Here is a 12,753-nt window from a genome sequence, read left to right on the forward strand (position 1 = left end):
ATTTATTAATTTATCTGTTTTACATTAAAGGTACTTAGGTTTTAGTCTCGGAGATTCAATTTTATAAAATTGCTTCAAGTCTTCTAAAACAGACCTTGTTTGGTGATAATGCATTTTGGCATTCTTGTACCGCATCTTATATTTTTATGTAACCACCAACGAAACTTTCAATATATTTTTCCTAAAATTTTATTCTTATGAATTGTTGATGCACGGACGTTTATAATTTAAAGAGCTTTTAATTCTTTAAATGCACACAATGCACGCTACCCGCTTCATTTATTTCATTTAGAAACAAATTTAGCTTAAAATATGAATCAAATAGAATTCGAATTTGGGACCTCAGATACTAATTACCAAGTTCTTTGTCACTTGCTCTAGGAACGGTCGGTACAGTAACATTCTATTGATGGAAGTAATATTATGGATAAACTAAAATCCTGTTTAGAAGGCTCTTGGTCACCTAAAGATAGTCCCAAAAAGATATTTTTTTATTTAAAAAATATATATTCCGTCTATATAATTAGAAGACTTTCGTTTTTAGATTATGGAAAAGAAGTTCTTTTTATTTTCCAAATTTTTTTCATAAAATATTATGAAAAAAATATATTGTTCACAAAAATTTTCTTTTTTTTACTTCAAACAGTTTTTTATTATATTTTGGAAAAGCAAAACACTCCAAATACTACCATTCAAAAGGTAGTGTAGATCTTACAACTCACATTCTAACATTCACAAAAATTCAAATAATTTTTAATAAAAATAAAAAAATTGATGTGATAAATAGTGAATGGTAGTTTTTGAATGGAGAGAATGTAAGATGTATTTTCTACTTTGGAATTTACAATAGGAATGCAAACCGATCCAGATTAGTGGAGCTTCCACAAAAATCCACCCCAAATGGGGCGACAAGTGATTACTAAATATATATATATATAAAAAATGTAATACACTCCGACTCCGCTCGGATTCGTCAAGTAAATGGAATGGGAGGGGAGACCTTTTGCTTCTTTTAATCTGTCATGATGTGTCAAAAATTCGCCAAAGATTTATTTCCGTCCCGATTCACTTGGAATAGAATAATAAGTGGAAGCCGCTCTGAATCCGTCCCAATCTGATAAGAAATGGAATGAGATGTAAGAAACGCCTCCAACGCCTATATGTCCTGTTTTCATTTCTAGTCTACCAATAGCATTGCTCATGAGCAAAACTAGCAGAGAGCATAGACCGCGGTCCACGCGATAATTTCACACGGCGTTGCCGGGCAAAACCCCGAGTCCATGACAATTACGCGAAGCAAATCCCAGCGCCGTTCCCCCCTTACATGGCCGAGCGCGCTCCACGTGTCCCCTAAGGCCCACTCTCTATCCATCCCTCCCCAGCTTCCGTCTCCACCCCTAACACCAAAATCAATCACAACCCCGATAATAATAACAACAACAACAAAAGAGAAAACTTAAGAATGGCGAGCGAAGGCGAGGAGAAGAGGGCGGTCGGCACGGCGGCCTACTGGGGCCTGTCTGCCAGGCCCTGCGACTCTTGCCGCGGCGCCGCGCCTGCAGTCTTGTACTGCCACGTCGACGCTGCCTTCCTCTGCGGCGCCTGCGACTCGCGCATCCACGGCGGTGGCGGTGGCGGTGGCGGTGGCAACCCGAATATTAATTATAATAATACAAATAAGGAAATCACCCCACTGCAGCAGCACCAGCAGCGTGAGCGGCAGCGGCAGCGGCAGCAGCGCCCGCACGAGAGGGTGTGGCTGTGCGAGGTGTGCGAGCAGGCCCCCGCCAGCGTGACCTGCAAGGCGGACGCCGCGGCGCTCTGCGACGGCTGCGACGCCGACATCCACTCCGCCAACCCCCTCGCCCGCCGCCACCACCGCCTCCCCGTCGCCCCCTTCCTCGGCCCCCTCTCCGCCGCCCCCAAACCCTTCCCCTCCTCATCCTCCTCCTCCGCCGCTGCTGCCGGTGGAATTATCCCCTTCGAAGAAGAAGAAGAGCACGAGCACGGGCACGGGCACGGGCACGGGCACGCGAAGGAGGAGGAGGAAGAAGAGGAGGAAGTAGAAGAGACGGAGGCGGAGGCGGCGTCGTGGCTGCTTCCGGAGCCAACTGCGAAGGAGGCGCTGCTGCCGGCCGACATGGTGGGGGCGGTCGCCGGGGAGGACTTGTTCTTCGCAGACTATCCGTATCTTGATCTGAATTATGCCGTGCCGCCGCCGCCGCAGCCGCCGATCCTCGCAGCAGACAGCGGCTTTCAGGATGCCGTTACGGATCTCGGCGCCGCCACCGCAGCCGCCGGATCCAAGCACTCCTACGGCGCCTATCCGGATCACTCCCTAAATCACAGTGTAATTATCTTAACCCCTTTTGCTTAAAGTAGTAAAATATCGTTCCCCAACAGCAATATACATAAATATTTATGAAAAATAAAGTAAAATGTAAATTTTCTACAATGTAAAATACGCGGCATCGATCGGACACGATCACCTCAAAAGATTCATGTTACTTGTATTCTCATTTAATTTTGAGTATGAATTTTCTACAATTTAAAACAAAACAGTAGGCACCGATTGGACACCATTTTCATATAAAAAAAAGGGGATGATTCTGATGCATACTGTAGATCTGTTGTCGTATTAAATAAGCCTATTGGTTACGTCAAAAAAAATTTTCGAGAAAGATGTTGTTTTATTATCAAATTAAAAAATCATCAAAAATGACAAAGAACTACACAGTAGATGGACATGATCGTAAAATTTCATCGGTAACATCAAGAGCTTTTGTATTTTCATCTCTTCTAACATAGAAGATAATAATATTTGAATACAACTGCAATAAATTCCTACACTAATTACTTTAAACAACCGAGGCTCAATTTAATAGTTTGTTAAAAATCTCATTACAGGCATTGCTATAAATAGCATTACTAAAAATTGACCATGAACTAACAATTTGAAAAAAATAGTACATAATATTCCTTCATCAGTCGAGCCGGCAATTATTGGTACATCAAATTAGATTGATACATCTGAGCCGTCCATATTTTGAGGCCACTATCATTTCTCTAGTTCTCTAGTTCAAGTCGGCATTTTGAACGAACAAAAATTCGAGTTCAAATATGAAAAGAATATTAAACATAAACAAAAACTGTTAATGTTCTCTAGTAATTTAAGCTTTTAAAGAATAACTGAGCGCTAGCGAGGTAGTTCACAGCTTTATTGTTGATTTTGTTGATCTTCGGGGCAATTGTATGGATTTGTAGATGTCGTCATCGGAGGCAGCGGTGGTGCCGGATGCGACAGCGCAGGGGAAGGACCGGACGGTGCAGATGGATCGGGAGGCGAGGGTGATGCGGTACCGAGAGAAGCGGAAGAATCGGCGATTCGAGAAGACGATACGGTACGCATCGAGAAAGGCATATGCAGAGACGCGGCCGCGCATTAAGGGGAGGTTCGCAAAGCGGGCGGAGGTCGAGGCCGAGGTCGGGAAGATCTACTCCTCGGCCGCCGCCGCTGTCGCCGCCCTCATGGCGGACTCCGACTACGGCGTTGTACCATCATTCTAAGATACATGGATATGTATATAATCAACATTCTTATTTCTCTTCCGCTCTTCGGCTTGTGACGAGTTCAGCTCAACGAAGTACACACGAACAAACTATTTCATGAAGGCTTTATTCAAACCACGCATCTCACTTTTTTTATGTCACCATTATTTCTGTAGCAAATTCAATACAAAAATAGCAAAAAAATTTTGCGAATTAGTTTGTTAGTCCACACTTCGCTGAGCTGAACTCACTCTTAGAAAATAAAAATGTGCCAAGAACGCTCAAGTATAGGCATTTTGAAATGGGCCTCTCAGCTTTATATATTTTTAATCAACTCTTGCTCAACTTCCAATCTAGTTAATTAGCTACCAGTTATTAACTATATATGTTAATTTTGTTTGCTGAAAAATAATTAAAGCCATTAAATTTAATGAAATTAACTGTTAGTTCAATTAGCTGAAATCACTTTATTTAAAAAAATGAAAATGTTAAAAAAGTGTTAATAAAAAAGAATAAAGTTGGAAGGACTATTTCGTACTGGACTATAGGTGAGGGGGTCTTCATACATTAATTTTTACCATATGTAGGATTAATATATATATCATCATGTTGTAATTTCTCTGCCCTTTTTATTGTAATATATATATCATATGTAAATTATTACTATTGCAAAAAGTTTTTATTTAAAACAAAGAGGGTAATGACTTTTTGGTATATAACTAATTTGTGTCTCCATTGGTTAATTGGTCTGAATTGTTTTAAGCCCATTTTGCATAATTCACTAGCCTTGAAATTTTGCAAAAATAAACTGGCTTTTTAGATTTTATAGATTTAGTTTGAATTTTCAAACAAATTGACCAAAATATTTTTATTCTTTCTTTTATCTCATTTTTCTCTCTCGTTCTTTATTTTTTTCTCTCAAATCCTCCTCCACTGTCTCTACGCCGCGACAGTAACGAGAACAGCGCCGCCTCCTCTTCCTCCGCCTTCGTCTCTGTAGGCACCGACGCCAGCATCGAAGGAGAATAACTCAAGCGAGTACGGATGAGAGCAGAGCGGATAGAGACAATGAGATCGTGGCCGAAGCAGTGCTCGCTGTTGCTCGTGAGAGTGAGGATGAAGACACGACCGCGCTTCTTCAAGGAGTGCTACCGGCGAGGGCGATGGCTGTGGTAGAGAGCGAGGGAGTGATTGCGATAGCGAAAAAAAGATGCAGATGATAGAAAAAAAAAAGAAAAAATAAAAAAAGTAAAGAAAAATATTTTGTTTACAAAAATTGCGAAGAACTAGACAAAAGTTGTACTGTTAAGATGAAATTGCATTGTTTCAAAAAAAATGTTGCACTATTTTGGACAAAAGTTATACTTTTTGAGACAAAAAATGCATTCTTTAAAAAAAAAAATTACATTCTTTGGACGAAAGTCGTATTATTTGGGCGAAAGTTATACTGTTTCTCCTTCTCCTTTTTCTTTCCCTTCGCTTGCTCATGCTTCTTCTGTGCTTATCTTTTCTTCACCCTCCATAAGAAAACGAGTGCATATTCGTCATCTTCTTTTTTTTTTTTCTCCGGTTCTTTACCTTTTTGGTAGAAAAATATTTTTCTTTACTTTTTTATTCTTTATTTTTTTTTAATCGATCTGTGTATCTTTTTTCGCTATCATGATCTCTTTCTTGCCCTCTAGCATAGACGCCGTCCTCGCCGAAAGCGCTCTGTTGAGAAGCGCGATAGCAAGCATTGCCTCGGCCACGACCTCATCACCTCCGTCTGCTCCGCTCTCGCCCGCGCTCGCTCCAAGTCCTCCTCCTCTGGTGCCGGCCGGCGTCGGTGCATGTACCGGCGAAGGCGGAGGGAGAGGACACAGTGCTGCTCTTATTACCGTCGTGGAGAGGGGTAGAAAAAAAGGAGTATTTTGGTCAATTTTTTTAAAATCCAACTCAAACTTGCAAAATCTAAAATAAGAATTTACTTTTTGTAAAATTTCAAAACTAGTAAATTTTTTATACAAATTGACATTGTTTTAAAGATAAAAAAGAGTTTGAATTCGAGAATAAGATGCGGCTGATAGTTGAAGCACCTGCCGCAAGAAAAGTGTTTTTGGATTTACGAAGCACAAGATTCACGTGGCACAGTAAAAAACATTTTCGTTTATACATTTATTAATGGTCGCAATTGATTCAATATACTTTTGTTTTGGTAAAAATCAAAAATAAGATTCTGCAGTTCAAAGTACAAAATATTTAAAAGCCTATTCAAACATCCACACCCTACTGCAGAATCAAATAAATTATAAAACATTAAATTAATCAGCATGTTTTTTTATATTAGGAAGGTTTTTACGATGATTGTATTTTAGATATTCAAACTCAAGACGAGATATGATGCCAGAATTTAGATTTGATGGGAAGGGGCAAAAGTATATTGTACATTTGTCTTTAAAAAAAAAAATCCAAAATGCAAATTATAATAAAAGTTTAATGTACAAAAAGATTAAAAAATTTTAAAAAACGCGCTCCTTAAACCATGAATCCACCAACATAGAAGGCACAACTTTTTACCAAAAAAAAAAAAAACTTTGGCTTCTAAAATTTATAATATTTTATTTTTTGTTATAGCTTAATGATCAGGGATTTTTATGTAAAAGTTGAGGGGCCATGGCCCCTGTGAGCCTCTTAATTAACAGCTACTGTATGGGTGAATATTTTTTACATATTATTTTAGAGTTAAAAAAATAAAAGATCAAGGTGCCATGCTTGTGATCTATAAATAATGTCTCTAACTATATGAATATATTGAGACCCAAGTTCGAATTCTAGTTGATTCACATTTTCAGCTAAATTTATTTCTAAATGAAATAAACGAAGCGAGTAGCGTGCTATCTATCTCTCAAAAAACTATATGAATGTATTTCAAGATACTAGCTTGGAATCAATATAAAATATCTCTAATTAGAAATAATAGGTGAAGAGAATCGACATATCGCCGCAATTTGTGAATCTGTGATTTCTTTTTTATTGTTGTAATCTTGAATCATAGTGTTATCAAAATTTTGGATTATTTTCTTAGTATTAGAATAAAATATTCTAAGTTCAAATTCACAATCTCACGAAAGTGAAGAGATTTAGAATTGACTCTGATTTCACAAATATTCTTTCACATTTATCGTGCAGTACATGAGCGTATTAGATATTATATTATTGGTGGAGTTATAGCAACACTTTTTTGAAAGGGTCATTGTATGCCCTAGCAACACTTGTTTTTAATGTTTTTAATTATTTAGTGACCATAGCCTTCTTTGTTCTAGTAGATTCAACCTTACTTAGATTGAAATGGACCCCTAAACTTTAATATTTTTTTAAAGGTCAACGAAATATAAAATTTATATGACTTATGAGCCATTCTGAATCAACTACCAGATTTTTCAAAATTTTAATTTTATTAACCAACCATTCGATTTGTTTGATTTGAATCATTAAACGATATTTTCACTTCAAAATTTAAATATTTTGTTTATCTTTGCAAATTTAAGTATTATACTTCATAATTTATGTGATTTATGAGCCATTCTGAATCAGCTACCGAATTTTTCAAAATTTTAATTTTACTAACCAACCTTTCGATTTACTACCCGAATGAACTCTTCAAAAGACCAAAAAAGGGGGAAAAAACAAAAATTAAAAAAAAAAGAAAGAGAAAGTTGCTAATTAGGAAGTAATTAAACTAGATCTGAACTTAAATTACTAGATTCTATTCAATTGCACTCTACTAAACCAAGCTTTCAAAGTTTTTTTTTTTTTGTTTTTTTTTTCTCAATAAATCCCCTTGCCTTTTTACCTTAAACAATTAAGAGAGGAGGAAAGCTAAAACTTGAGCCCACCAACACAAACAAACCCACTTGCATTGCCAACCAAACCACCCACAAATTGAAAGATGGGAGGTCACATTAAAGACATGTACAGCAAATATTATTTGTCACACCAACACAAAATAATATCTAAAACTGCTTTGTCGGAAAATTTTAAATGCGATTTGGATTATCTGGGACTTCTGCAAAAATATTGTTTGAATAAGCACCCATAACTTACCGTGTTATTACATAATTTTGTATTTTTAAAAAACTTAGCTAGAAATATGAAATAATTATGCTTCGAATTTAGGATTTCGAGTACCAACCACCAAACTTTCGCTACTTGCACAAGAGACAGCCGGTCACTTACGAGTAATATTAATGTTTTAAAAATCGGGTCGAACAGCGATCCAAAAATATTACGGGATGAAAGATTACTATTGGTCAATCAATGATTGAACTAGTGAGTCAACATAATGTCATAAATATTTAATTTTTATTTTTAATTTTATTACATAGAAATATATATATTATATTCTAATATTATCAAACTTAATTATATAATACTGATTTCTAAACCAAATTTAGTAGATATAAATTATTAAGATTTACTTTTTATAAAATTAATATGTGCTTATAGAAAATAAATTTACCGAAGATTATTAAGTCATTACATTTTAATATGACTTGATCAATAAAATTCGGTTGGTTGGTTTGATTAAAATCAGACTAGTTTATTAATTCAACAGTAGAATCGTTAGTTTGAACTGTTCAAATGATTTTTTTTTTTTTTTACATTTTAAAGGGTTACCGATCGTCTTTAGAGCAAGTGACAAAAAGCTTGGTAGTTGATACCCGAGGTCTCAAGTTCGAATCCTAATTGATTCACATTTTCAACTAAGTTTATTTTTAAATAAAATAAACGAAGCGGGTAGCGTGCTGCCTATCTCTCTCAAAAAAAAAAAAAAAATTAAAGGGTTGAATCAATTTTTACATTATTATTACCTACAAGTAGCACAATAAACAGTTACAAAAGGGGACATATATCCATTCGATAGAACCAAGTAGCTCAATATCTATAAACCTATATGAAGCCACAATATTTTTTACCACGTGGCATGTTATCCTTTATTCTCATAGCCCAACTTTAAATCAAATCACTTTCTCATCTTCTCAACACCCAACATTTCACCTTCTCACTCCTCTAATTACATTTACATGCAACTTTAAATCCAACTTTAAATCAAATCACCTTCTCCTCTTCTCACCGCCCATGTGAGATCCCTGGTGTTCAGTTGTGGAGGCTTGTCGGCAGTTCTGGAGAGTGTCGGGACAAGTCCGAGTTGCGTTGGCGTCAAATAGACGTAAAACGGGCTCCGTGCGACGCGAAGGCAGTTTTAGCGAAGAAAATCTATAATTTACTCATTTTCTGCTTGCTGTACCGGTACAGCCATCGCGGTGTACCGGTACACTACACAGTTTACGCGCATACTGCTCTCGGGTTGGCTTCCTGTACCGATACGCGACCCCGTGTACCGGTACACCAGGGTAGGTAGAGGGCTAAATGTGTAATTTCTCTCCCTCGTTTGCATCACCAGCCCTCCCTCTCTCTATTTAGCCTTGTGAGGACAGAGAGAGGGAGTTCCTCTGCTGCTATTTTCTCTCTCTCACTCTCCATCCGATCTTAGGCTAGGAAGGAGTTTAATTGGAGTTCGTCGCCGACGTCGCCCCGCGGGATCGTTCGAGCACGTATTTGATGCCGGGGCATTGCGAGGAGACCGGGCGAGCGTGCGACTTCGTTATTCTTGACGTCGCGCCGGTGCTCGGAGTTATCGAGGTGGGTTTTCCAGTTTTTCCTTGATTTTTGGGCAAGTGTTTACTACTTCAACTCGGAAAATTATTGTTTGCTGAAATTCACCGTCGACTGTTAGTATTTCAGCTCGTACGCGACGTAGGAGTATCGGATTGCGACGAGACTTGGTTCGTTGGATTCGGGACTTCGAAAGGAATCCACGAAACCCTTACTTGCGAATTTTGGTGAAGGTTAGCTAGGTCGAAATCCCTTTCTTCTCTGCTGATGTGGATTTTGGACTGAATTGAGGAATTTTGGTGTTTTTAGTTTGGAGTTAGCTCGATTTCGAGACTCGGGCATTTTTGGTCGATCCAGCAGGTGGTGTCGCAGCCGAGGGGGTTCCGTGCTGCCAGGGATTAGCGTGCGAGGTGGGTTACATCGATTTTGACTCATAAGTTCATAATCGTCAACATGTATAGATCTCGATTTTGATAATTTATTCTAGCTCGAATTCATGGATTATATGATAGAATGCAAATCTGAATTTGGAGCATGTGGTAATAAATTAAATAGATTATATATGTTGGACTTGGAAACTGAATTAGGAGAAAACCTGCGATTTGGACCTGTCACTTGATTAAACTGCCTGATTTAGCTCTAGGAGCCGTTATTAAATTGTACTGTCGCAGTATCTTCGAGACGAGTACTCCAGGTAGTTTAGAATATATCTACACTCGTGCTGGTTCGCCGAGGGGATTTTACAGGGTCGTTCAGGCTGTTCCGGACTGTAGGGTGCCGTTGAGGTTGACGGTGGACCCGTATCGCCTTTTTGGCGTCTGATTGTGCCGAGGGCACGTTACTTGTTGGTTGTTAGACCAGTTAGAGTCGATTTCTTGACTTTGGCTTTTCAGAGCCTGTTTGAGCTCGACAGAGATACGCTGCATACTCGGTTGGGTAGCGCCCACGAGTGCCACTCCGGAGTCAGGCTTTGTGCTTTCGCGTTGGTGTCGCTCATGCCAGTTGGACTTGCTCTCCACGGACCAGTTAGTGTGGATAGAGCCTGATAGTCGCAACGGGGCAGGGACGGGTGTATTCACAGTCCCGGGGACGGGTATGCTTACAGTCCCGATTGGATTGGGTCAGATTTGACATTTCCTACAGTTGGTTAGTGTAGAGCATGATAGTGTAGTGATTGATAGCGGTAGAGTGTACTTCCTGCTTTTCCTACTATTCTTGCTCCCTTCTGTAGACTTAGTGGGTGGACCGATGTTGTTTTGGGCGGTACCCACTGAGGACTACTTGTTTTTACAGTAGTTCTCACGCCCAGTTGTTACCTATGTTTTTGCAGAGCCACAGGTTCCGGCTGCTGCACCGTCCGCGGATCAGGATCGAGGCAAGGGCGTCGCGAGTTAGAGCCCTACCTGACGTGCTGAGCTAGAGGTGCCCCTACTGCAGGTAGATGTTTTGTTTCGAATTTATGTACATAGTTGACTTAACTCGCCAGTGCGAGTAGCTCTGTATTTTGAATTTGAACTATGTATATGAAACTCGGTTTGTTTAGCTTCTGTTTTCTCTAGCAGCTCTCTACTACTGTTCGTAGTAGTGTTTGATTTACAGGTACAGCTGTCGCTTCGTATAAAGAAAAAATTTCTTTGTATACGGCAGATTTGTCGGCGTGCCCAGGGAACATGTAATCCGGGGCGTGACAGCCCAACCCTTCACATTCCCACTCATCTAATTACATGTAAGGTGCAATATTTAATTATATGCACCATATTAATATTCCATCAATGAGTGAGCTTTATAACTTTAATTCACTCCCCTCCTCCATTAATCTCTCACTCTATCTCTTTTGTAATTCTTTTCTATTAATCTCCCACCCCCTCTCTTTTGTAATTTTTTTTTATGCATCATAAAAAAATATATCATCGCCTAATCTACCACTCCACACTCATCTCCCTCTTTCTCTCATTATCTTAACGAAGATAATGAGGAAGAAGAAGAAAAAAAGGAGCCTCTGAAGAACATTGTCTCCTTCGAGAAGTATCGTCCCGCGAAACCGAGTCACGGCCCATATAAGTGTCTGCTGAGCCGGTCTTTGCGGGGTCCCTGCTCACCATGTGAATTTAGTCATACAAATTGGATGTGTTTAATATGGTATAACTTTCTATATATCAATAAACTGTAAATATACGTTTTATTAAAATTTTTAAATTTTGTTTCTATTATCTACCCGCTGCATCGCGCGGGTCTCTACACTAGTTAATATTATTCACTGCAAGGAATTATTGATCTCACCTACTTTCTTAATAAACATTTTTGTTTTTTCCCACAACGCTTATACCATTTAAATTTGTGCAAACCTGTTAAAATTATTTTTGATCATTATTTTTGTTTAAGATTTCCTACAGGCATGTTTGGTCCCATTGTTGAAAATTATCATTGATAGAATAACAATAATGATTGCACCAAGTTAGATATATAGACATTACAAATTGCTCTAATTTTGACAACAATGAGTGAAATTATTAAGTTCAATTAATCACTTTTGACTACTAGAATTTGATTAGATCTGATAAATCTACATTATGTCTACAATATATATATATATATATATATATATATATAGCAGGGCTGCTGTGCTCTCAGGAGCACGGAGGCCCTGAGCCGTTTTCTATGATGGAGTTTCTGAATCGATGATCGGCTCCGTTAAACTTGATCTAACGTATTTGAAGTTTTTAGAAAATAATTTTTGTGATTTTTCGATATCATTTACCTAGCAATCGAAAGGATTCAAAATCAATAATTTTTAACGGCTGAAAATAAAAATCCTATAAAAAGTGGTGATATAGCACTAAAATTTTCGATCAGAAATATAGATCTTGTTGTAGATAGTATAAAGAATTTTGTATCAAAATTTCATCTGATTTGAATACTTCTACACCGTTAAACTTGAAAACGACATATATCAACCATTAAAAATTATGGATTTTGAATCCTTTCGATCACTAGGTAAATGATATCGAAAAATCGCAAAAATTATTTTCTAGAAACTTCAAATGCGTAAGATCAAGTCTAACGGAGCCGATCGTCGATTCGAAAAATTCCATCATCGAAAACGGCTTAGGAGCACGGAGGTCTCCGTGTCCTAAAGCACACAGCCGCCTGCCTCTATATATATATTATCGAAACAGCAAAAGAAAAATATAAATTTACACACTCCCACATCCTAGGATTTAGAATTTTTTTTTGTATAGATAACATTAATAAAAAAAATGCAGAACTATTAATATTATTCTCTACTAATTCACCGTAGTATACATGGATAAGACACTCATAATGTTCACAAAATAGTCTTTTTGTTACAGTTTGTTCCTCATAGAAATAATAATGCTCTATTAAATATTTGTATAAAAGTATAAAATTATTTTTTAGAAATAGCATTTAAATGCGAAATTATTATATTGCTCTTTATTAAACTTTTATCATCTTAAGTGGCATAATATAATTAGTTTAATTAGATTATACATTTATACTCTACAGTGTTATAACACATTGCAACATCTA

At 37.8% G+C, this 12,753-nt stretch overlaps 1 protein-coding gene and 1 long non-coding RNA gene across 2 annotated transcripts; both read left to right on the forward strand.

The window, feature by feature from the left end:
* Nucleotides 1,394-3,894, forward strand: LOC109725743 (zinc finger protein CONSTANS-LIKE 5-like). The gene is made up of 2 exons (XM_020255077.1): nucleotides 1,394-2,350; nucleotides 3,265-3,894. The coding sequence occupies exons 1-2, from the start codon at nucleotides 1,463-1,465 to the stop codon at nucleotides 3,565-3,567; spliced, it is 1,191 nt and encodes a 396-aa protein (XP_020110666.1). The 5' UTR covers nucleotides 1,394-1,462; the 3' UTR covers nucleotides 3,568-3,894.
* LOC109725391 lies at nucleotides 9,347-10,562 on the forward strand. Its single transcript, XR_002220249.1, has 3 exons — nucleotides 9,347-9,437; nucleotides 9,514-9,614; nucleotides 10,535-10,562. It is a non-coding gene; the product is annotated as an uncharacterized LOC109725391 (long non-coding RNA).

Source organism: Ananas comosus, linkage group 20 (assembly GCF_001540865.1).
Source record: "Ananas comosus cultivar F153 linkage group 20, ASM154086v1, whole genome shotgun sequence".
Taxonomy (NCBI): domain Eukaryota; kingdom Viridiplantae; phylum Streptophyta; class Magnoliopsida; order Poales; family Bromeliaceae; genus Ananas; species Ananas comosus.

What these genes read in the sequence shown, in the direction of transcription:
- LOC109725743 (XM_020255077.1), top strand. Translation starts at nt 1,463, where the DNA reads ATGGCGAGCGAAGGCGAGGAGAAGAGGGCGGTCGGCACGGCGGCCTAC. An exon ending in ATCACTCCCTAAATCACAGT is followed by an intron (nt 2,351 to 3,264) that starts GTAATTATCTTA and finishes ATGGATTTGTAG; the next exon opens with ATGTCGTCATCGGAGGCAGC.